Here is a 25661-nt window from a genome sequence, read left to right as displayed (position 1 = left end):
TATTTAAATTAACTATTTAAAATAATCCTATACACGTGTCAAAGGATATCTTAACTTATCCAATATAAAGCATGTAAACTTCTAAAGTGGCTCATAATTAGGTAGAGTAAATTGTTTTAATGAATGTGAAAAACAAAGAGCTAAGTTCATGAAAGATCTTTATACCCATTTTAAAAATAAAGGCTAGGAGGCGCCTGGGTGGCTCAGTGGGTTAAAGCCTCTGCCTTCAGCTCAGGTCATGATCCCAGGGTCCTGGGATCGAGCCCCACATGGGGCTCTCTGCTCAGCAGGGAGCCTGCTTCCCTTCCTCCCTCTCTGCCTGCCTCTCTGCCCACTTGTGATCTCTGTCAAATAAATAAATAAAATCTAAAAAATAAATAAATAAATAAATAAAGGCTAGTGTTTGGAATGGAAAATAGTATACCGAGTGAAACAGGTTGGATAGCTGCATAAAAGCCCAAAAATATTTAATGTATTAAGATCCACTAAAAAGGATAAATTCAATTATAGACATATGTTATTGCTATACTTTGAATATACCATTGAGTATACTATACCCTTCAATTCTGCATAGCCCACAAAGTTATTTAAATTCCCTCTTCCCCCCTTGATGCTAGTATCCTTTCTGAGGGAAAAAAAAAACAAAACAAAACACCAAAAGAACCCTAATCCTTTTCATCTTTTTAATACAAGTGATAATCTTAAAGTTAGGTATTATACATACTCACCAATGCTTATTCTACTTTGATTTTAAGGTTTATATGGAATTATTATTTTATTGGGCATTTATTTCTTTCCCTTTCCTGATAAATTATGTGATTTAATTTAAATGAAGAGCACTGGAAACACTGGAGGTACAATGTCTTATCCTTTATAACAAAATTCAAACAATCACTGACAGCCTCCTCTTACACCATAGAAATGGAATTTGTTTATTTGCTGTCATGTTCATTTGTCCTTTTTGGTGATCTCTTCAAATATTTTCTTCATTTGTCTTCATATTCTTGGAGGTTATATATTATTATCCTAAGATATCTTTATTTTACAGGCCTTAAAATTTGAAGACATATATTTAGGTCATTATTAAATGTCTTTATATCCATAATTTGCATTTGTACTTAAAAAGAATTTTAATGGAAAATGAAGACAGATTGAATATAATGATTTCTAAAAGTCTAATACTCATTGAGCACTTACTATGTACTGGGCATAATATAGTGCTTTACAGCATGTTTTTTTTTAATATTTACCACACATGAGTTAAATACTCGTATTTTTTACTATTTCAGGTGTGATAAGTGAGACACAGTAAAGTTAAGTAACTTTATTGAGAAACAAAAGGCAAATGGCAGAGCTGGGCTTTGTGCCTGAGTGCTTAATTACCTCTTCTCTACTTCTGACATGTCCCACCAGAGTTACAGTTATAACTGGGGCCATTTAGAAATGTAAATAAAAGAAATTTAACAATGCAACCCTCTAAGTGGAGAAAAATGGAAATTATAATGTCGGTTTATTTATAAAAATTATAACTTTATTTTTTAAATTATTGTTAGTGTTTTAGTAGTAGAACTAAACTAAATATGAGAATATTGACTAGGTCAGGGTTTGGGAACATCTTGATTTCTGGTAGGAGCTGGTAAAGAATCTGTGACAAATTTCACAGACTTTTATTATGCATAACCATCTTCCAGGTGCCTAGCCCTTTTCTGGACTAGTATCCCCCCCTACAGTGAGCATGTGCAAATTTATTTTGCAATAGACATCTAAGAAAGACACAATTAGAAATGCATATAAATGAAAAAGAAATAGCTCTTTTATAAACAAAAATTAGTTGTGTTTAGCTTTTAAAAAATAGTTCCCAATGCTGCTGAAATAGAAAGATGAAAGAATACTTTGTCTTCATCTTACTCAAATAAGTTTGAGGGGAAAGAAAATGGAAATTTTTAGGGTTAATCTCTGTTAGTTTTCCATTCAGAACTATAAAACAGATAATTATGCTTTATAAATTCTTTCAGTCAATGCCTAGATTTTCTTACCAGGAAAAAAGAAAGAGAGAAAAAAAATGTTTCTGCCCTTTCTTGTTCTGTACTTAGATTTACTATCCCAGAACTGTTACTATTATTACCCAGTAAATACTAATTTTACTACTCTAGATTAGATAGACTAGCCCTTGATCTACACATCAGCAAAAGATGGGAAAAACAAACAAACAAACAAACACCTAAGCTCATTAAAACTTAATAGAATTTAAAATCCAGTTTCTAGATGTCCTGCCTTTCAAGTGTTCACTTGCTATGTGTGGCTCGTAGCACCGTATTGGACAAGATACAGAGCATTGCCCTCATAGCAAATGTTCTATTGGACGTTGCCAAAGAGAGACTGGGAGCATGTCAGCAGTCACAGTCACTGGGTTGAGAGCCCTTCTTCATCTTCAGAAACATTCTCTAGACAATGTGGACCCCAGGATAGGCTCTCCTCCCCCCACTACCTGCCCCACCTCGCTTGCATTCCTGGAGGAGCTCTGTGTGTGTGGTCAATTGACCCTGCATCTGATCCTGGCTGAGAAGCCTTGGCCACTGATGTACTGTCTCTTTGCCACAGTTTCCTCATCTACCAAGCTCAAAACTGTCGAGTGAAAATAAAAATACGTGGATTATAACAGTTGCATATGAAACATTTTAAATCAAGATTAAATCCATTAACATCTGTCACCATCACTGAAAATATAAACAATAATCCTTTAAAAAACTATTACTGCCAAAAGGGCTGGAAAATGTTTAATTTGTTGAAAGCCTGCCTTGTTGTTTGCGTAGTCATCAGTTGTGTTGAATTCAGTGTGCTAAAAACAAGTAAAATAACATTGATCACGTTAAAATTATTTTATTTAATTTTGTTTGTTTCAAGTTTTTATTTAAATTCTAGTTAGTTAACATACAGAGTAATATTAGTTTCAGGAGTAGAATTTAGTGATCTGTTGCTTACGTACAACACCCAGTGCTCATCACAAGTGCCCTCCTTAATGCCCATCACCCATTTAGCCCAGCTGAGTCATAAAATTTCAAATACCATGAAATTAAAATCTACTTTGAAGCCTGGGTTACTGAAGCCTGTGTGTGACATTAAGTTTCCTTTCACACACTGCCTATTTTTATTCCCAGGTAGTACTGTTTATGAAGTGAATTATTTAAAGTCTCCTCCCTATGCAGATGGAATAAATTCCTCATGGTGCTAGAAAAGTTTATTTCCCTATTAGGTGTTTCATTAAATAGTGATGAAACAAGCAATGTTAATGTGTTTAGTACATCTTTTTTCCTTAAAAAAAGAAAAAAAAAAAAGGCTGTGAAGGAGTCACTTAACTTACTTTAAGTGTTTTGATCTTGAAAGTACATGCATTCCTGGAGAATTTATGTGAATATGAAGTTCAAGGTCAAATTGTTCTTGCCATAAGCCTTTTTTGCTTAAAAAGTTTGCTGTTAAATATTGGAATTACTGGTAGGTTTGATTGGATTTCTTGGTCTGTTTATTTAAAAGTTGAGGAGCTTCACAAACAATCCTTATATTTATTCTATATTCTACGTCTTAAAACATGACTTGATTCATTTGTATATATTTATTAGTTTCCAATAGTTACAACCTTGAGATTCTAAATTAACTATAATGCAAACCCATGTTTTAATTTAGACCCACTGTGGGAAATTACTTAAATACTATTTGGTATACATAAATGATTTGTATAACATTTATATAATTTTTACAGGTTGGCAACTAATAATCCCCAGTATACTGTTTTTGAGGATATTGTGAATTTCCTGTTTCACAGTCTTATTAGAAAGTATGCATTAAGTAATAACAAATTTCTCTACATTTCCTTTTTTAACATAATTAATTAGTTCAATAAATTTTTAATTGGAAAATGCGACATACATGTGAAAATTGTAAAGTTCAGGACCACCATGCAGGTCAGGAAACAAAAAATTCTTAACTCTACACATTTTTCCATCATTCTTATGCTGGTGCCATACTCTTTTCTTTGTGTGTCTTTGCATTGCTTCAACAGTAGTATAAGCCCCACAGAAGCAAACGCCATGATAATATCTTTTAATGTAATAGAACACCTGTGTTGCTTTGAAAGAAAAGTTTCCTAGTGCATGGTTATTTTAGATGACACAGAGACCATCCGAATATGAGATTAGTTTGTATATAGAATATTTTATACATTTTATCATTAAAGAGTGAGTTTAAGATTTAAATCTATTTACTGATCACATTGGCAGGAGTATTAGATAAATATTGTAAAGTCTGGGAAAATCTTTATTGGACATACAGCTCAATGTCTACATTAATATCTAGATATATACTTCAGAAAAGGAAGTTAAACTTTTCAGATCTTCGCCAAAATATCACTCAGTTTTGATAATAATGACATTCCTTAAAGATAAAAGCACAAAAATAAATTAGAAGATCCTCTCGATAATAAACACATGGCTAATTCTTATTTTATTGTTTCCAGAGAATACAACTATTTTGCCATCTTAATTGCATTAATTCCTGCCCTGCTTAATTTAACATTCTATTTATTAAAAAGAAAAACTTTTTTTAAACCATGAGAGTCAAGTATCAGAATATTTGAAGTAGAAGTTGTTAAATTTTAAAAAATAATCAGTTAAAGTAATTATACATTAATATTTTAAAATATTTTTTTATTTATTTGAGAGAGAGTGAGAGAGAAAGAGACCATGACTAGAGGGAGTGGCAGGGAGAGAGGGAGACACAGACTCCCCGCTGATCAGGGAGTCTGATGCAAGGCTACATACCAGGACCCTGGAATCGAGACCTGAGCTGAAGGCAGACACTTAACTGACTGAGCCAACCAGGTGCCCCATTTTATACATTTATATTTTGAATATAAAAGGCAGACATTGAAATTTGCCAAGTATTCTATAATTTCTATAAATACTTCCATAGAATACCTATAAATATTCTATAATTCTCAGAATGCATATCAGAATTCTAGAAGGTGATATATAAAATGATCTTTGTTCTTTTTAAGATCTTCTCATGATCTTGGTCATGAGAAGTTGCACCGACCAAAACATTCTCTAGAGTGTGAGATTTTGAAAAGGAAAATCTTAAATCTTTGAATTGTGGAGTAATCAGATTAAAGGAGAGACCAACTAAGATTATGCTGTTGGTCTTTTTTCTGACCCTATGAGATGATAACTGTATTTCCTTGAGTAGCAAAATGATAGGAAATTTAGGATAAGGAAGATGACTAGCATAAAGTCACTTACAGTAGTGGGTTTTTTTTTTTTTTTTTGGTATTATTTGAGCAATTTGGGCCTTAGGGACACTTGATTTCTTCAGGACCCCTTTACAAGCATTGTTTTGTTATTACTGTTACGTTCAGGAAAAAAGTGCCACCCACAATAGTAATCCTAACAGGTTACACTTGTATGTGCTGAAGTTTTACTATTATTTTCTGTTGAACTGGATTCATTAGGGCTGAGATCCTGTATAATTTGATGTGGCTGTAAGTACAAGGCTATAAGACATGCAAACCAAGTAACAAGTAACAAAAGGGCTTTGTTGAGCAGGTATTTATACAATATATTCTCAGTGTATTTTAGAAATGTAGACATTGTGATTAAACCCCAGCAAATAAAAATGTAACTACTATAGTGTATCTTTACTTACAAAGAATTCAGCTCAACTTTATAGCTGATTACTGATGCTATTCATGTTTAGTTTGGTATATGGTGAAATATCCATAAGGATGTAAGGAAGTAATTAACATTTAATTAAATGTTAAGTCTGTTCTTCGTGATGTCTAAAAGCATCAGATGGTCTCTCAGACTCCATGGGAATATACTAATCGTTGAGGAATTCATGACTTCTTAAAACAATGAAGCCCATTAATAGACAGTTAAAATTTTTCAATGAAAACTTTCTGCCCCATAAATTCTACTCACTGGTGAGAGTACTATACACTTGCACCGTGATTGCGTACCCCTGACTGTGCTACAGTAGTAAGATATTAGATATATTAGAAAACATGAAAAGAGAAATTTAGAAAGGATGAGATAAAAATGCATGTACATAAAAGTTTTAGCATTCCAAGCTCCTATCCTAGTGGATCTTCATACATACCACTTGCATTCTTCTTTGTTATCATTGTATGTGATCCACAGAATATAAGATAGCCCTCTGCAAACAAAAAAGCTTCTCTTTGTTTGCCTATATTGTCTCTTTGACTCTCAAGTCTCTTCTATAATTTCTCTCTGGTTTCTTGTCCACATCCTTACCATGAAGTCGTGTTACTAATATTTTATCAGTTTTGTGTATCCTACAGAAAAACCATCTAATCAAATAGTGATTCAAAAGTATGAGCTACAATTAAGCCAAAGTAAGCTTATACAGATACTACTACTAATTTGTGTGTTGTCATGATTCCTTATGTCTCTTGAATGAGTAAAAAAGTTTCAAGTGACCTTATGTGTACCACGAAGTTATGAGGAACAAATAACCCTTTATAAATTAAAAAATCAAGGATTCTTTGCCTCTTTCCCCAACACACACACGCACACACACACCTGAGAAAAAATCCTGAACCTACGTGTTCTGATTTTTACGTCTCAAGACTTACCTATTTAAATTTTTGTCCTATGCATAGAATATATTTTTCACCATAATTATGCATTATCTTAATGACACTTGGAATAGATGGATATAAATAAATAAGGCAACTCAATGAAATTCACATATAAAATTTTATATCCCTTGCTCCTCAAATAATATTTTTGACGAGTTACTATCCATCCAGTAAGCCCTGGATTCTTTGTATTCCTTTGGGAAATGGCACAAGGCCTTCTTGAATGTTAGATTATGCATTTGGATCTCTGATTTAGTGGAACCGTGTGTAAAAATCTCTCATAATCAGAACACTCTCCATTGGCTCCACATCTGAAGATCCCCAAGAGTGCTGTTTGTTCCAGTGAACATCTGGAATAGATTACATTCAGTTAATTGGCTCCAGGTCGAGCTTGTTACAGACAGTAGCATGCAGTATAACCTATGCAATTCACTAAATCCACCCACTTTAGGTTAAATCACACCTCCTTCTCTCTGTAATTCCTCCCAGATGCAGGACACACACGTGTGCATACATCACACACACACACACACACACACACACACACACACACACACACACATCCACTGGAAGGAAGATGGCAAAACATCAATAGATTAGTGGAGAGGTTGTTGGCTATCCATTTAACCCATAAATTACCTCAATTAAAAGATTAACTATTGAATTCAGAGGATTGTTGGGAAAACAATCAGGAACAGCAGATTATAGAGAGTGACTGTTTTATAGTAGAAAAATATTTAAAGTTTAAAAAAAAACAAGTTCCGGCAGTTTCAGGATTTTTGTTTTATTTTGTCTTTCAGCCTTAGCATATGTAAGAACACGTGCGTGCACTTATCAGGATGTCATTGTAGCCAGGAAAACGGCACTTTGATTTTTAAGTTATTTAACAGTATTAATGAGTTGGGTTACAAGGAACAGTATGACTACTGTTCATTGAAAACCAAAACATCAATCTTCTTAAGTTATAGTGTTGGAGGCACAGGGCACGTCTTAGCGATTAATGATCAGTTGGAGGAGTAGATATCTCAATACAGAGCCAAGGGCCATTAACCCCAACTGGTCATTAATTCCCAAGAAAGGTCCTGTACTGAGGTCATTATTGCTAATAAAATGCACACATGGAAAGTTCCCTCTCTTTTGCCTGTGTACCTAAACATACATTCACATTACATGCCTTGTTGCACATCATGAAGAAAAAGGTAGTATTTCACATGTCCAGAATCTCAGAAAAACTAAACCTAATGAGAAGTTTATATGCTTAAACTCTATATTCCATTTACCTTTCCTTTTTTTTGGTGGGGGGGTGTGTAGGAAGTAGGAGGAAGAGCAAATGAAGGAATACATGTGTTTATGCCAAAGCTGTGGATCTTCTGCAATCAGTACCCATATTCTGCTAATGTGTAGATAAAGGGAAAAATGAAAGGAACAGCCAAATGGCATTAGAGTCGCTATTGAATATGGGTAGAATCAGCACATCTGATCTAATATCAGAGGCAGTGTGGAGTAATGGCATTATTTGAGTCATAATATATTAGGTATCAGAACAGGCATCAGACACATTTAGCAGTCAGGCCAAGTTCATCTTTGGTGTCCTCTCTCTTCCACCTTTCTAGATTATGCTATTCTATCCCTTCTCCTCATAGCTCATAGCTCATAATGCTTCTGGCTTTTCAAGAACCCTTAATGAGTTATCACTGTCCTCTGAAACTATCTCTTTTTGCTTTTCATTCTCCTTTCACTGGCCTCTGTGCAACTATCCTTGTCTTGCTTAAATCTGTATGATACTCCTTTGAGATATCTTCCATAGCATCCCATAATTATCTTGATTTTAGAAATCATTTCATGGTGCTTTACTTATTTATATATAATCAACCACTTCTTTCAGAAAAGAGTCTTATCTTTTTCCTCATCTTAATAAATGGTTGGGGCGGGGCACCTGGGTGGCTCAGTGGGTTAAAGCCTCTGCCTTCGGCTCAGGTCATGATCCCAGGGTCCTGGGATCAAGCTCCGCATCAGGCTCTCTGCTCAGCAGGGAGCTTGCTTCCCTTCCTCTCTCTGCCTGTCTCTCTGCCTACTTGTGATCTCTGTCTGTCAAATAAATAAATAAAATCTTTAAATAAATAAATAAATAAATAAATGGTTGGGGACTAGCTGTGATCTTAATGACTGTTAGATATATATTCTTGTACGTATGTTCTTATTTGCATAAAAGTAGTAAGTTTTTAAGGAGGATCTGTAAGTCAAAGAATGTATCTATTTTTTACTGGTATAAAAGACAAATTGAAAGATTGCAAGATTCATTTCTTAAGAGATTGAGTAACTTAAAATGTACATAATTTAAAACTAATCTTGATAAGTTTTCCTGTGGAGCAGCTAAAATGACTGTTTTGTGGCAGTAACAGACATTTTCTTCTACTAGCTTTAAAATAATACAATTATTTATTTTTTAAGAATTTATTTTAAATATATAAAGAAGGACTTTGTTAGTGTTTTATTTTATACATTAGTGAAATTTTATTTTTTTTATTTTTTTTAAAGATTTTATTTATTTATTTGACAGAGAGAAATCACAAGTAGGCAGAGAGGCAGGCAGAGAGAGAGGAGGAAGCAGGCTCCCTGCTGAGCAGAAAGCCCGATGTGGGGCTCGAACCCAGGACCTGGGATCATGACCTGAGCCGAAGGCAGCGGCTTAACCCACTGAGCCACCCAGGCGCCCCACATTAGTGAAATTTTAAAAATTAAAATTTTCATGGACTGCTATTGATGGCATAGATCTTTTTGGTTAGAAGGACATTCCTGTTTTCTCTCAAATTATATCTAATTAATACTGCTCAAAGAATGTCAAGTAAATGTGTATATAATATCTAGTATGTGGCATATTTAGTATAATACTACTTTTTAAAAATATTTATTATTTATTTTAGAGAGGGAGAATATGCATGAGTGGAGGTTGTGGGGGAGAGGGTTGGGAGGGGCAAAGGGAAAGGTAGAGGAAGAGGATCCTAAAGCAGACTCCCTGCTGAGTGTGGAGCCCAATTTGGGGTTGGATCCCAGAACCCTGAGATCACAACCAGAGCTGAAATCAAGTAGGATGCTTAACTGACTGAGCCTCCCAGGTGCCACACTTAAATTAGTGTCTAAATTACCTTGATTATTCACATATGCAGTAATTTTATAAATCAAAGAATTAAATATGCACAGATTACACACAAGACAGAATAGTTAGGTACTTTCTGTTGGTATCTTTGAAGATAATTAAATTATTATAATATAAATATATATATTTAAAAATATATATAAAATATAATTTATTTAGTGTTCATATTTAACATTTCATGAAACATAAAATTTGTTGTCTGTCCTTAAAATGCTTGTCATGTATTACAATAAATCAGTACATCCCTAAATTTTATTTTAATTCATTTTCCCAGATTGATCCTAACTTCTGAGATTCAAAGTAACTAGATCCTTGATATGCATAGGCAATTACTAAAGAGTTGATCTTTCATAAGAAAGTTCACTCATATTATACCTTTGTTTAAAACTAAACCATATAAACATAGAATATTTTAATAATAATAAGAAAATTACTTAAAGTAATTTTTTAAAGATGTTTTTATTATAGCTACAGCTATTACCAAGAAAGCAGAGAAATTAGTTGGACAGAAGTTAAAGCAGGTACTATATCTGGAATCTTCCTGGGAAGTAAGAATAGCAAGATCCTTTCTGTGGGGTATATACAATGGAATACTATGCAGCCATCAAAAAACCCGAGTCTTGCCATTTGCAATGACGTGGATGGAACTAGAGGATATTATGCTGAGCAAAATAAGTCAATCAGAGAAAGAAATTATCATATGATCTCTCTGATATGAGGAATTTGAGAGGCAAGGCAGGGGGTCATTGGGGGTAGAAAGGGAAAAAAATGAACCAAGGTGGGATTGGGGAGAGAGATAAACCATAAGAGACTTTTAATCTCAGGAAACAAACTGAGGGTTGCTGGGGGGTGGGAGGGGAGGGATAGGTGGCTAGGTTATGGACACTGGGGAGGGTATGTGCTATGGTGAGTGCTGTGAAATGCGTAAGACTGATGATTCACAGACTTGTACCCCTGAAGCAAACAATACATTATATGTTTAAAAAAAAGACAGTGGTAACTTTGTGGAGAAAGAAGAGAAGTTGAAGACTGCAAGAGTTGAAGATCACATGTTCTACCATACTGAAAAGCACCCAACGACTTAAGGGTTTAAGAGGCCAACTCTAGCTCAAGTCCTAACCACATATTTGTATCTACTTCTTATATGCCATGTGACCTTAGGAGAACTATTTAACTCTGTACCTCAGTTTCCTTGTCTGTAAAATGAGGTAAATAATTATCCATCCTTCATGGCTGTAGTAACATTATTAAAAGATAGACTGAAACATATTAAAACTTTAAGTTTTTTTATGCAAAAATTGATTCCAGTCATGTAGGTCCAAACTGGAAGTGGTTAGCAAAGCTTTGCCTTCAGGAGTGAGGGACAGACTTGTGTGGGGAAAGTGTGGAAGCAGAAAAAGAATCAGCTGTAACCTAAGGTCTATTGGTTGTTTGCGATTGGTTATCCCTAATGCTTTGATTTTATGATTTTGATGCATTTATTGACTTAGATTTTCATTTGCTTAAGGAGGCCACGACCTCATCAGAGACACCTGAGTCTAATGGCCTCCTTTGTTTAGTTAATTTAACAGCATTAAGTCATTTCATTTATGGAAAGCACTTTAAAACAAAAAGTATCTGGTACATATAAATATTCGATGACTATTATTTGTAATTATAATTATCAGTCTTAGTTTGAAATATGTGTTTTAGTTTATTCCATGTCTTAACAAAGACAACTGGGGTGTCTGGGTGTCTCAGTCAGTTAGAAGCAGTCTGAAGTCCTAGAAGCTCAGGTCATGATCAAAAACAGAAAAAGACAACCAAGGCAGCTTATTTATAACAATTTCCTCTCTTTTATCAACCTTTTTATATTAGTTTGTTTTTCTATTCAGTATTGCCCTGTGTGGAATAGTATATACGGTGTGGGTAAGATTGCACCATCCCAGTCCTAAAATTTGTGGTGGTGGCCCTGACCTAATCATTCCTATTTTTTCCAATTTTAAGTGAATTTTTATTTTTATTTTTTTTAAGATTTTATTTATTTATTTGAGAGACAGCACAATCAGCGGGGAGCAGCACAGGGAGAGGGAGAAGCCAGCTTTCAATGGAACAGGGAGCCTGACATGGGACTCAATCCAAGGACCCTAGGATTGTGACCTGTGCAAAAGACAGATGCTTAATGCACTGAGTCACCCAGGGGCCCCTTAAGTAGACTTTTAAAACATCTTTATATCAGAAACAAGAAATGAACTCCCCGAAAATAACAGCTTTTATTTGTTTTTGCTTAGGGATCTTTTTTCCTTGGGAATGATATGGGGAAAGAATGGGCTTCTACTAGTATTCCTATATGAGTAAAGACCTCATTAAGTTAAAAAGAGTTGGATCCTTCTGCATTTATGTTAGAACAAACAGACAAACTTTAATGGAGGAAGAAATGTTAATCATCCTAAATAGTTGAAATTTAGTTATGTCTTGATCTCTGCATCTGAGTAAAGGCAGACCTAAATTTTATTATTTATTTCTGATTTATTTCCCTTGTAACAATTTGTAAGATCTAAACAAAAATTATTTTTTAAAAACTGTACACATTCAGAAAATTATAACTTAATAAGTCTAGGAAAATCTACAAGCTGCTATATTAATAGCCATTTTCTTATTTTTTAGATTAAATTAACACCATTTGAAAGAGGTTATTGTTTTCATCATGACTGCTAATAAAAATGAAAGACCGAAGTTCAGAAGCCACGATTTTCACCTTTTCCATGCCCTGATGATACTAAGCATGACCATGCTGTTTCTTCCAGTCATTGGAACTTCTAAGCAAAATATTCCACGACTCAAGCTGACTTACAAAGGTAAGTGTATAAATGTTCTTCAGATTGTCTTTTTGGTCACTGTATTTCTTTTATTTAGAAATGCATACTGACTTCAGTGAAATGTTTATAGTATTGACATCAGTTAATAAAATTATTATTATAGAACACAAAGCCCAATTATTTCTTATTTTTGTGAGGAAAATGGTGCCAAAGGTGTTCGTGTACACTTTTCAGCTAATTATTTACAATAATCAACTACTGATTAGCATCATTAGGAGATTTTGGTCTGTAGGTTATAATCAGTTTTGTATTAAAACAAGTCAATCCCTAAAAATAGAAAAACATTAATTTCATATGGCTCATGCTAATTTGTTTATCTCTAGTTTGAGACAATTTATATTTAAACACAGTAAGATATCTTTAAAAAGTTTATCACAGTAAGATACCTTCAAGATCTCAAACATATGTGTATTTACTATTTTAAAAAGATCCTGTGAAAGGCTTGAAATATAGAGATGAAAAACTATTTAAGAAATGAAATCTGCTAAGGTAATTTTTTTTAATGTTTAAATTAATATAAAAGCAATGTTTATATGAGTTATATTTAGTCATCTTGTGTATGCATATGTTTGTGCGTATACATAGACAGATATTCACAGAGAAAGGGAGGGCATGTCAGATTTTATGCTTGAAGATATTTCTTTTCTTGGGTTCTTTCATACTTCCAGTAATGAGAGGAATGTAGGGGACTTATACTCCTTTATTCTGAACTTGGGAGGAAAAAATTATGCCTGTGGTTTTAATATTCTCTAATCTTTAAGACAATTTACTTTCTGAAATCAGATGAAATATCAGTAATAAAACCTAACTTGATGTTGAATGGAAATGGAAATGGAATTAACATTATACCTATTATACATTTCATATATTGACATTTGTTTGGAATTTATATCTCATGAATTAAAGAGTTAAGGTAATATATTATTTTTGAGTTCTTATATTTTCTAGGATTTTTAAGACAGGTAAAAAAAGAAACAAACAAACAAACAAACAGAACTTTGCCTCCTAATGGGTGAGGGAGGATTAACAGGGAAGATATATGAGGAAAAACTTTCTGAGATTATTGCAGTGTTCTCTATCCTGATAAGGGATTGTGATTACTCAATTATGTGGCTTTTTTCACAACCCATCATATGCACAAGTGAGATTTGTTCATTTGTCTGTATTCAAAATTCACCTTAAGAAAAGGAACAGAAAACAAATATTAAACTCCAAACAATGGAAAAAGAGAGAGAGAGAGAGAGAAAGAGAGATGCAGAAAGTTTGAAAATAAAGAGAGTGAAGGGGAAAAAAGGGGATGCTTTCTGGTTCTTATGATACGATGAATAACATTAGAACATTGCATTGATAATCTGTGAACAATGCAAAAGAAATCAGGCTTGCAAAGAACCTTTAATAGTTAACAGTCACTGGTGATTCATTATGAGCATTGGTATAAGGACTGTGTGTTGTCATTTCATCCTCACCAGCACCCGGTATGGTGGGGATTATTACCATCCCCGTCCCTTATGTGAGGATGTGGAGGTACTGAGAAACTGAGAAATTTGCCAGGGTCTCGACATAGTCATGACCCAGCCCCTGAGTCAGCCTCATGCTGCATGGAGCCCAGGTGCCTGATCCAGTTTCTTAGGTCGTGGTCACTAGCGGTTCTTCACTGAGGCACTTACAGATGAGAGTAAACTGGAAAATTGATTGACAGCAGCACCATGCTCCTATTTGACTGATAGTATGATTTCCAGTTGTCAACATTAACAGAGTTAAGAATTGAAGGACAGATACTCTATTTAAGATCACTGGGTAGCCAAAAGAGATCTACAGATTTGTGAGGTGTTGTGCCTTTTGATAAAGTATGGGAAAAAATAGATTGTCATTGCGACCATCTAGATCATAATCACAGTTTCATGTAAGTCGTTGTAAAATATTAGCCCAAATGTGGTAATTGATCATTGGAAAATAAATCAATCTCTACAGATAGAAAAACATCATTAATTAATTCCATACAGCTGCTACTAGTTAGTTCATCTAGTTAGAGGTTTTTTTGTTTTGTTCTTTTTTTTTTAATGGATATGTTTTTGGACTTGGAATCAACCCTATGTGTTCAAAATCTTGTTTTACTTATCTTTGTATCGACTGTTACTCCTCTCAGTGCCTAGTATAAAAGGGGAACTGGTCTAAGAGTTGGATTAAATGTAATGAGAACTACTCTTTTGATGGTTCTTACATTACACTTTCCAAGTGTTATATTTTTTAGGTTTTTCTCTACATTTAGGTAATTTACATGTCGAGTCTGGTAAGCAGTAGCAAAGATTGAATGTAGGACAGGAATGACAGATATCTCCCAACCCACCCTCAAACACACACACACACACACAGGCTCCTACTGTCTCCCCATATGAATAACTACTGTTCATCTTTGCTAGGAGAAACATTCACAACCCATTCAGGGCACTCCTCTTTCCACTTTAAAGAATATGGCATCTTCTCTTTGGAAATCATCTGTTCTGCCTTACCATCTCCACATTTCCCATCCACTTCTAAGCATGTGAACAGCTTCCCTGTCTACCTTTTCTATCCCATATCTGAGAGTTTTGGAGGCAAATAGGTCAAATCCCACTATTTTTAAGTGGGCTATTCCAGAATAAACAGTTATGACATACAAAATTCCTGCCAGTTTGGGGTTATGGTGACGGAAATTGCCTGTATACCACATTCCTGCTTCTGAGATAATGATCATTTTAAGTCTCTCTTGGCATTTTCCTTCTCTTCTGAACCTGACTAATGAATTGAGATCAGCCAGTACCACCCATTGTTTAGATAGCTTTGGGAGAGTCTAAAGTTTGTGCTTTGGGCATTAAAACACTGCCAGAATGTGAGGTTAGAAAAATCAGCTAAAGTGAAAAATTAATTTTGTTTTCAAAAATAACTTTTATGGTCACAGACTTAGCTTTGTCTTCTTTGCTTTCTGTGGCTCGTGCTTCCTTAGATGCTGACCAGAGATGCAGCCAGTATCAGTAGAGCTAGCTACTTGGAACAACTGAAAGATTATTTTGAGGGATTTCTTAAAGGCCAAGAGAAAATGTAATAACCATTTTATCCAAAGAATGCTCTTTGATAAAGACTTAGCTTTGAACCTCTGAATCCACAGGAGCTTGTTTGATTCTATTGTTTTGTAAAGAGATTTCCCTTGAGTTGCATATTTTGAATTCTTGCACATTATGCTTACTAAATCTGTTTCTTAAATAACAAGTAAGGAACCTTGAAGATGAGGATGTTCTATATTTCTGGATTTCATGTTATAAGTTTATTATATATATTTTGTCCCACAAGGTGGGCTTCTCACAGTGATATGTATGTGTACAGTTTATACTTCAGGTGCAGTAAAAATAACTTTTGAGAGATGATGGATTTCAGTCCTGTCATAGTGTAAACATTCTGTATTTCACAATCACTATGAAGGAACTTTTTTGACTAAGGATATTTATACCCAGAAATCATTAGTATTTGTGATGTTATTTGTCTGGGAAACCAGTAAATGATGTACGTAACACAGATGAGAGAGAAATGGACAAAAACTTTGAAATAGGAGAAGAAAATGAAAATTAATATATAAAGTCTCATTTCTTACGATGAATTGTAGGGGGTTTTTTTTATACTTTTTTCTTTTTTGTATAGTCTCTTTAGCCTTTCTTTTTCCTTTCCTAATTTTAGATTTTAGTACTAATTTACATGTGAATGTCTTATGATATATATTACACACATGTATGTATATGATACATGTATATACATGTATCTCATACAGTCTTTTTTCTTACCACATCCTTTTTTTTTTATATTTTATTTATTTATTCGACAGAGAGAGAGATCACAAGTAGGCAGAGAGGCAGGCAGAGAGAGAGAGAGAGAGGGGAAGCAGGCTTCCCGCTGAGCAGAGAGCCCGATGCGGGGCTCGATTCCAGGACCCTGGGATCATCACCCGAGCCAAAGGCAGAGGCTTAACCCACTGAGCCCCCCAGGCACCCCTTACCACATCCTTTTGAACCTGGCATAAAGAGAATTCAGCTATCAATTCCATTTGAAAATTTTTACCCTAAAACTCTTGCTATCTCAAAGAATCACAGTAAACCCACAAAACACCAGCTGGTCAACACTGAACTCCCAAGTATTAGACATGAGGATGGAAATTAACCCACTTAGTAGATACCATATATTTACTCATTCTGCAAATATGTATGGTGCAATCACTGTGTTCATTAGGTCCAAGAAAAGTCACTGTTCCCTTTGCATTTCTTTTTCAGATAAGGAGACAAAGAACAGGTAATCAAATAAATGAATATCATCTCAAATAGTGGGAAGTGCAATGAAGAATATAAAACAAGAGAGTGACAGGCTCCAAGGACCCTCTTGGACTTTATTCTATCTGTTTTAGGATACCCTGAAAACCATTGTTTTTGTACCTATTTTTTAGATAAGAAACTCTGAGACTCAGAGCCTGAAGGCCTTGCCCCCAAACAAGAAGTGTGCATTACATGGCAAAATTAAGTTGTGGTTTTTATCTCTATAGTTCAAGGTCCAGGCTTTTGTTACCTGGTGTCCTTGAGGGAAACATTCAGGAATGCAGATATCAAGATACAAAAATATATATAAGTTTTCACCATTACTTTTTGGGCAATATGTTCTTCTCAGTAACTATCAAAGTATAAGTATTTGATCCTCCAAAACTTAGATGTATTTTCATAGACGAGAAAAACTTAAAATCACCTTTAAAACTTTTTCTTCTATTGTTTAACTAAAACAATGTATTTAATAGAATGATTCTTTGTTTTGTTGGAATCTTCTGAGAAATGAGTGGATTAATCTGTATACTTTTCTTTTTTTATAAATTACTTTATTTAGCTATGAATGTAGCATGTGTCTCAGGAAGAGATTCATGGTTTTTTGACCCATGTAACTTATTTGATTTGACTAGTCTAACATTAATTCTATTATCTTGATTCAGCATGATTTAACAGTGAAGATAGCCAAACTGCTTAGGTTTTAACTGTTTCTACTATTAGTTGTGAGATATCTGGATGTTTGTTTTCTGTTCTGCCCTTTTCTTATTCATAACACAGTAAGTGTTACAGCAAATCTAAATGCATTAATTTATTTAATTCCAATCAGGATATTTTTAAGGTGTGTTCACCCATGTAAAGCACCTCAAACAGTGTTTGGTATAGTAAGCATTTAATAAATGCTGTCAATTATTATTTTTTTGTGAAACGTTATTATCTTGCTCCATATGAATGGTTGCAGACCAAAGGTTTCCTTCTGGGAACAACTTTGAAAGATATTATGTAGATCCCTCTTGTTTACAACATATATTAAAATAGCTTCCACTTAGTCCCAAACCATTTTCTACTAGATTTGGTTTCCTTCAGTTAAGTACCACACAAAGATTGTAAATTTATTAAAGGTACTTTCCAGTGTTTTTACTATTATGGCCTTCTAGTAGGTAATAAGCCCTTACAGTTAAAAAGATCATTGTTGGCCTTGATAAGAGTAATGCCGTTGATGGTTGGTAGTCCTCAGAGTGGGTTAAAATGAATCATAAAATCGCTCAGGGGTTCAGACCACATGATGCAATCTAAAGTGGGCATTTTTGTTGTCAAATTCATGGGAAAAGAAGCTGGCTTGCTCTGAATACCTCTCCCTGAGTATTTAGTGAACAAACATTATCAATCTTATCATAAGAATTCTCATGTAATACATGTATTTTTCTATAAAGCAAGTCACTGATGGTTTAATTTTGGGAGATGTGCCATATTTGAACGGAGTCACTTGTTTTCCCAGATGTATTTTCTCTAAATTGAGGCCGTTCAGTTGGGCTTCTGTAGTTTTAAGAGTTCAAGGATAATCTTAATGTGTATGTGATATTTAACTGTCAACAGTTAATAACAATAGTTTCTGAGTGCCCATTACATTTCTGGCCTTGTTCTGGCAGCAAATAGAAGAGGCCAAAATCCCTGTCATCATGTGGTTTATATGCTGTTATGGAAAGTCAGACCATACATAAGTACATTGCAGAACAAAATAGAAGATGAAAAATGCTATGGAGAGAAACGAATCAGGAAAGTTAGCTAGAGAATGGTGGGGGTGTGGTAGTCAAGTATGGTGGTAAGGAAAAGATCTCACTGAGAGAGTGATGTTTTCACGCACTGAGAGAGTGATGTTTTCACGAATACTTAAAGAAATTGATGTTAAAATTATGGAGATACTTGGAAAAGCAATATTTTTTTGGCAAAAGGAACATCAAATGCAAAGATTATGAGGTGAAAATGTGTCTGCCATGTTTAAGGATCCTAAGGAAGACAGTATGGCTGAAAAACAGTTGGATGGGGGAAAAAAGTTTGACTAAATCGGAGAGTTAATAGGAGGAAAAAAGGATTAGATCCTTCCACTGTTGTCATTGTTAAAATATTGGCTTTTAGTCTGAGTGTTATGGAAATCACACTGGGGAATTTTGGCACAGAGGTGACACAATCTGACTCATTGTTATCAGATCATTCTGGTTTCAGTGTTGTAAATACACCAAAAGGGAGAATTCAGGGAAATAGACATGTCATAATGATGCAGGTGAAAAATGATGGTCTTTGGGCCAGATCAGTTTCAATGAGGTAGGAGAAGAGGATGATATGTAGGTAGAGCCAACAGGATTTTTTGATGGATAGAATATGAAGTAAAGGATAGAGGAGTCAAATCTGACTCCATCTTTTTTGTTTTGTTTTAACTTAAGGATGGAGATACCATTAATTGAAATAGTGACGACTATGAAAGAAGTAGATTTTGGGAGGGAAATCAAGTGGACATATTTGTTTGAGAAGACAAGACTACTAGATGTCTACGTGAGATGACAGGAAGGCATTTGAGTATATAATTGCTAGAGTTCATGGGACATACCATTGGGGATATGAATTTGGCAGTTAGCCTATAGAAAATTTTAAATCTATGAGACTCTAAAAGATAACTAAGAGACATAGAAGAATTTGAAGGATTGAGTTCTGGGAATCTCTCAAGCAAGGAAAGTAAAGAAAAGAATGATGAGCATCAAAGTGAACTGAAAAGAAGTGCCCATGTAGGAGAAAAATCAGTAGTTATGGGACACAGGAAGTCAATGAAGAAAGTAAAGGAAAAGGGATTATTAGCAGTGTCATATTCAGCTAATGTGTCTTCAAAGATAACAAGTAAAAATTAACATTAAATTCAATAAGAGTTCACTGTTGACCTTGATAAAGGCAGGGTCTTTGAGTGGGAAAGCCAAGGCAGTTAGGATGGATACTTTAAGAGCATTGGCTCAGGGACTGTGGACAATTATAGATAATTCTTTCAAGAATTTTTTCTGTAATGGAGACATGGGCGTTGTAGCCGGAAGGAAAATAAAATCAAGGGATTTGGGGTTTTTTTGTGAACTAAATAACATCATAATTGTATTTTAGTTGAAATAATCTAGGAGAGGAGCGCCTGGGTGGCTCAGTGGATTAAGCCTCTGCCTTTGGCTCAGGTCATGATCCCAGGGTCCTGGGATCGAGCCCCGCATCTGGTTCTCTGCTCCGCAGGGAGCCTGCCTCCACCTCTCTCTCTGCCTGCCTCTCTGCCTACTTGTGATCTCTGTCTGTCAAATAAATAAAATCTTTAAAAAAAAAAAAAAAAAAGAAATAATCTAGGAGAGAAATAATCCATGATTCAGAAGAGATGTGAGATAATCCATACCTTACTGAAGAAAACATTGATGAAATGCCATTCTTTTCTCTAAAACAGGCTACTTTTATGTTTTTTTATTTTATTTTATTTTTTAAGTAGGCTTCCTGTCCAGTGTGGAGCCCAGTGTGGTGCTTGAACTCAAAATGCTGAGATCAAGAATCTGATGCTTAATTGACTAAGCCACCTAGTAGCCCAGGCTACTTTTAGAACAAATGTTAATGAAACTGGCTTATTTTGCATAATGAACTATTATCTGGGTGATTGTCAGTATCAGCTATTGTTTAGATGGAAACAAAGGGCAAACAGATAGAAAACTGTTTAAGGAGGAATGTGTTCAGTTTGATACAGTGTTATAGGTTATAAGTATAGGTTATAGAAAACTCCAGGAACATGAAATAACAATCCCAAGGTCACATAAGAGATAATTAAAAAACAACAACAAAAACTGATCCCTCTCTCCTGCTTTTCAGTTCAATGGTATTTATACTATAGTTTGCCTGCATCCAAGCCTATTAATTAATAATAATTAAAATCTATTTAATACTGTATTTGAGCCCTGTTCTAAACATTGATTGTGGAGGTTCACAAAATGATGGAAGTTACACAGTAGTGTAAGGTACAACATAAGACGTAATATTTTCATAGAAGTATCACACAAAGAAGCATTCTTGGAATTAAGAATATGTGTAAATATCGCTGAGGTCTGCAAAGGTCAGCAATGTCCTCCGAGCAGGGTAAAAGAGAGCTACATCCTGAGATACTTTGGGTGTGTCTTTGGCTATGTGTAAGCCTGGAAGGGACTTTAGGATGGTCATTGCTTAAGTAAAGGCAATTTTTTTCCAGGATTAAACCCAGTCAGCTCTTTTTTGGTTAAAAAAGTTCCTTTTAAACAGGTGTTATATATGGTTGGTTTACTATTCCATGAATTATTAAGGAGATAAAATTTTGTATATGCCACTGCTTGTTTTAGGATTTTGCTTACCTAAAATTCAGCTCTAATTTTTTAGATCTTATTAAAGAAATTTTTACAATGAGATTCTTTCAGTACATGTGTAAAAATATAAATTCAAGGTCATTTTAAAAATTAATGTCTTTCTTTTCACAGAAAATTTGATAAATTGCCTCTCTGCTTCTTAAGTTGTAATATATATTTTGCATTTTTGTAAGAGTCCTTTAAACATGTTGATTTAATCCTATTAATTAAAAGAGGCATAAATTAGAACTAAGTGCTTTTTACTTCCAAAGAGAGATACTCACTCATAAAGAGGTTTGTTTGAAGCTACAGTGAGCCAGACACAGTCAAGAAAATAAGATAAATATTTCAGTAATCCCAGTGGAATGATGAAGTGGAAGAAGCAATAGAAATTGTCTGTGGGTACATTCCGTAAAAATGTAAGTAGAGTTGTTTTGAAAAAGAATCTTGTTTTTCTAAATAAATGCTAAATCTTCAAATATAAAATATAGCTGTAGTGGTTGACGGGGCTTCACTTCAGAAGACCTTGATTTTAGCTGTTTTTCTGGCATGTATTGTTCATTAGAACAATGATTTGCTCTTTCTGAGTCTAGTTTTTCTCATCTGGAAAATGGTGATAATCCTCTGGTTCTCCTTCAGGATCAAATTAAATAAAAGAGGAAAAGCTCCTTGAGCTTTACAGAGCACAAAATGAATATTGTGACAGGTTTCAAAGAGAGTCCAAACAATATATTACTGAATTAACTGAAGTAAAAATGGAAGGTCTTTACAAATGCAATTACTTTTAGGCATCTCTGGTAGGATTTCTGCTGCTGCATGTAACAGGAAATTTGCTTAAAAGTCAAGAATGAATCATTATTTGTCATTTTTGCATCTTCCTAGGTTAATGGGTATGAAGTACATGTACTTCCCTTCTTTGTAAGAGAAAACTGAGGGGGAATAGTTCGCATATCATTGATTTAAACCAAGCAGGTCATTTATTACTTATAGCAATTAAGTTGGTTATAATTTAAGTTAGGCTAATTTAGAATAAATTAGGGATGTGCAGATTTGACCAAGGTAGAATTGTAAAGGGGAAAAAAAAAATCTGGCCATCTTGCATAAACTAACACATGTCATGTTCCAAGTGTTTGCAAGAAACTCTAGTGTGGAGAAGAGGGAAGGGTCTAGCTCTTCTCTTCAGTGCAGTGGGTTCACTTTGCACTTTAGCTTTTCTGCTCCAGCTTTCGTTCAAGGATCCGTAGCATCAGCATAATCTGGGAGCTTGTTAGAAGTAAATAATCCTAGCTCCTCGCCCTCTTCTAAATGAGAAACAATAATCCTAGCTGACTTGAAAGCATGTTAAATCCTAAGAAGCCCTGTTCTAGAGTGTTCTGTTTCAGACCTCCTTCTCTTTCCCCTCCCCTCACCCCCAAGCATTTGGAGATAACAACAGGAACCTTTAATGACTGCAAAGCATTAGAGCCACAGTTGGGTCTCCTAATGGTACATTAACCTCTCTAAATTATTAATAAGCCCATAAATTCTGATTTAGATGAAAGCTAGGTAAACCAACATACATGAGAATCACTAGTTTGAAAAATTGTTAAGTGTTTATTAGACTTCTTGTATGCAAGAAGTGGCCATAAATTACAGCATTGATTTAGACATTGTTCTTATCTGCAAGGGCTTCTACTTTTTTTTTTTTTTTAAGGAACAAAGTAATCGCGAATATATTAATGCTGTAAGATTAGGATAATTTTAAAATAAATGCCCTTGAAGAATTTTGAATAAGGTTGGGTATGAAATGGAACTTCGAACATTGGACAAAACTCAGACTTTATTTGATGAAGTATATATTGACATTGGAGGATTTTGGTCATGAATTGACCTAACTTAATTGTGATTTAGGAGGAAAAACAAAATAGACAACATCATGCGGTAGAGATTGGTGAAGGAGGAAGGCATAGAACAAAGTTGTCTATGAGTCAGTTATAGTAATTTAGAGAAGGAGTAATAGGGATCTTGGCTTGACTGACAATAGGAATAAATACTTGAGGAGGAAGAATTAAAAATTTGCATGATCGAATCTGTAAGACTAAATTTAGCTGGATGTTGGTGGGAGGGAAGTGAAATAGACTTAGAAGTACCAGTTATTTAAATACAGGAGAAAAGAGTAAGGGACCAAGGAAGGAGAACTAAAAAGGATTCTGATTTTTTGAGCCTGGGAACTAAGTCATGTTGTTAATTCATCAAACTCAGTAAGATTAGTTGATTGGGGGAAAATGACAGTATCAAGCAGGTTATTGGAAATTCTGAACTGTGATTTGAGAGAGGCAGTGCAGTTTTAGGTATCTCATTCAAAGTCATCAGCAGAGTTCTAGCAATTTGTGAGACAAAAACTTAAAGGAAACTATAAATGGAAAACATTATTTCATTGCTTATGCCTATGAATATGACTTGAAATTCAGGAAAACATTATTCAATGACTGTATTTTTAATCTCTCTTTTGGAAGTCTGTGTGCATATTTTAATGCAAAGTCTCTGGACACCTCTACCAAGAATATCTTCCTTGAGCATGTGAATAGAGGACATTTTCTGGAGAAACCTAGAGAAAAATTCTACCAGGAATTAAACTCTGTTTGTTGGGAGTGAAAAACAAAACTAAAATTTTTTTGAATTAATGGAAATTAAATTTTAGATCCGATATCACACTGAGTACCCAGCATGATAAATGAAAAACAGCAACAAACAAACAAACAAAATCCAAGATGTAGTCACTGCAATTATTTTAAACTTCATAATAGCAAGAGTGAAGAGGTGATTCAAATAACTTCCAGAAACAATAAAGACATATTCAAAGGTTGGGGATACGATGGCATGAGACTTCTCAGTCATGACTTTGAAAGCTGGAACATCATGTTCATGTGCTTCAGATCACTGAGAGTAAATGCTATTCAACTCAGAATTCTGTAGTTAGCCCACCTATTGTAATAATTAGAGGGATTTTCACCCATGGAAAGTTTCAAAAATTTAAGTCTCAGTCACCCTTTCTTAAGAAGGTTCTGGAGATGTGCTCACCAAAATTAAGAAGATAAACCAAAGAGGAAGACACAGGATCTAGGGAAGGTGGGATTCATAATAAGAGAGAGGTGGAAGGAAGTTTGAAAAAGCTGTCCATCAGGGGAGAGAACAGACCATCCAATCTGTGAGGAGAAGAAAGGGCCCAGGAGAAAAACAAAAAAACGATCTGACAGAATTTCATATGAAAATTTTATGGAGGCACTTTTCAGAAAGTGTGGAAAGATTTAACCATGATTTTGGGTTACCTGGATGGCTCAGTCATTAAGTGTCTGCCTTCAGCTCAGGTCATGATCCCAGGGTCCTGGGATTGAGCCCCACATGGGGCCCCCTGCTCAGCGGTGGGAAGCCTGCTTCTTCTTCTCTCATTCCCCTGCTTGTGTTCCCTCTCTTGCTCTCTCTCTCTCTCTCTCTCTATCAATTAAATAAATAAAATCTTAAGAAAAAAAAAAGACTTGATCATGATTTTAAAACTAAGCATATGTCATAACTAGGAAATTATTAATAAAAGCAACAGGTTTTTTTCAAGGAAGAAAGTATAATGTTTTCCTGAAAATTACATTTCTCAGTAGGAAAGAATATTTACATTTTGAAATTAATGGAGTCACTGAATACAGCGTTCATAAAAATGGGTGTGTTATTACTACATTAGGATCTTGATTGGAGGGAAAGAGTTGGCATCAGAAATTTAGATTGTCAACTTCTGTAAGTGGGAATTCAATGAAAATGTCTGTAAATACTGTTTTAAAAGATAGTCGTATATTCATATTATTTAGAAATATATAAAGGAATAGAAAGTAAACTACTAAATGTTTTATTATGGGGACTAGATTGGAGGTGGACAGAGGAGGAGACAGATGGCTTACATATGCCTTTTAATGTTACTTTTTGGTATGCATATACTTAATTTTGATGAATATAATTAATTTTAAAAAGTAATGTTGTTATAAAATATTGTCCTTTTTAAAAGTTATTCTCACAACTCTTTGCTCTGTACATTCATTTGTCATGATCTTAGCTAAAGGAATTATTTGTTCCTATTGTATTTGTCTTGCTATTTAGAATCCGTACTAGGTGGTTTTTAAGGTATGCCCCTCTGATTTTATAAAAATTAAATTTACATACTTGATTGAAAACCAATCCAAATTCATTTGTGACATGGTGTCTTGATTTTAAACATTCCTTAAAATTTGAAAATTGAGAAAATCTCAAGACCATGAAGGGAGT

At 34.5% G+C, this 25661-nt stretch overlaps 1 protein-coding gene across 4 annotated transcripts in view; it reads left to right on the top strand.

Moving 5' to 3' along the window:
* The window catches only part of SEMA3D (semaphorin 3D), a 204706-nt gene that overhangs the window by 63869 nt on the left and 115176 nt on the right, over positions 1-25661 (top strand). For all 4 annotated transcript variants that reach the window (XM_047695166.1, XM_047695167.1, XM_047695169.1 and 1 more), the window contains one exon: positions 12453-12643. In XM_047695166.1, coding sequence (XP_047551122.1) covers positions 12493-12643 — 151 coding nt within the window. In that variant the 5' untranslated portion in view covers positions 12453-12492. The remainder of the gene's footprint in view (positions 1-12452; positions 12644-25661) is intronic.

This window comes from Lutra lutra, chromosome 11 (genome assembly GCF_902655055.1).
Source record: "Lutra lutra chromosome 11, mLutLut1.2, whole genome shotgun sequence".
NCBI lineage: Eukaryota > Metazoa > Chordata > Mammalia > Carnivora > Mustelidae > Lutra > Lutra lutra.
This window is presented reverse-complemented; position numbering and strand designations above follow the sequence as displayed.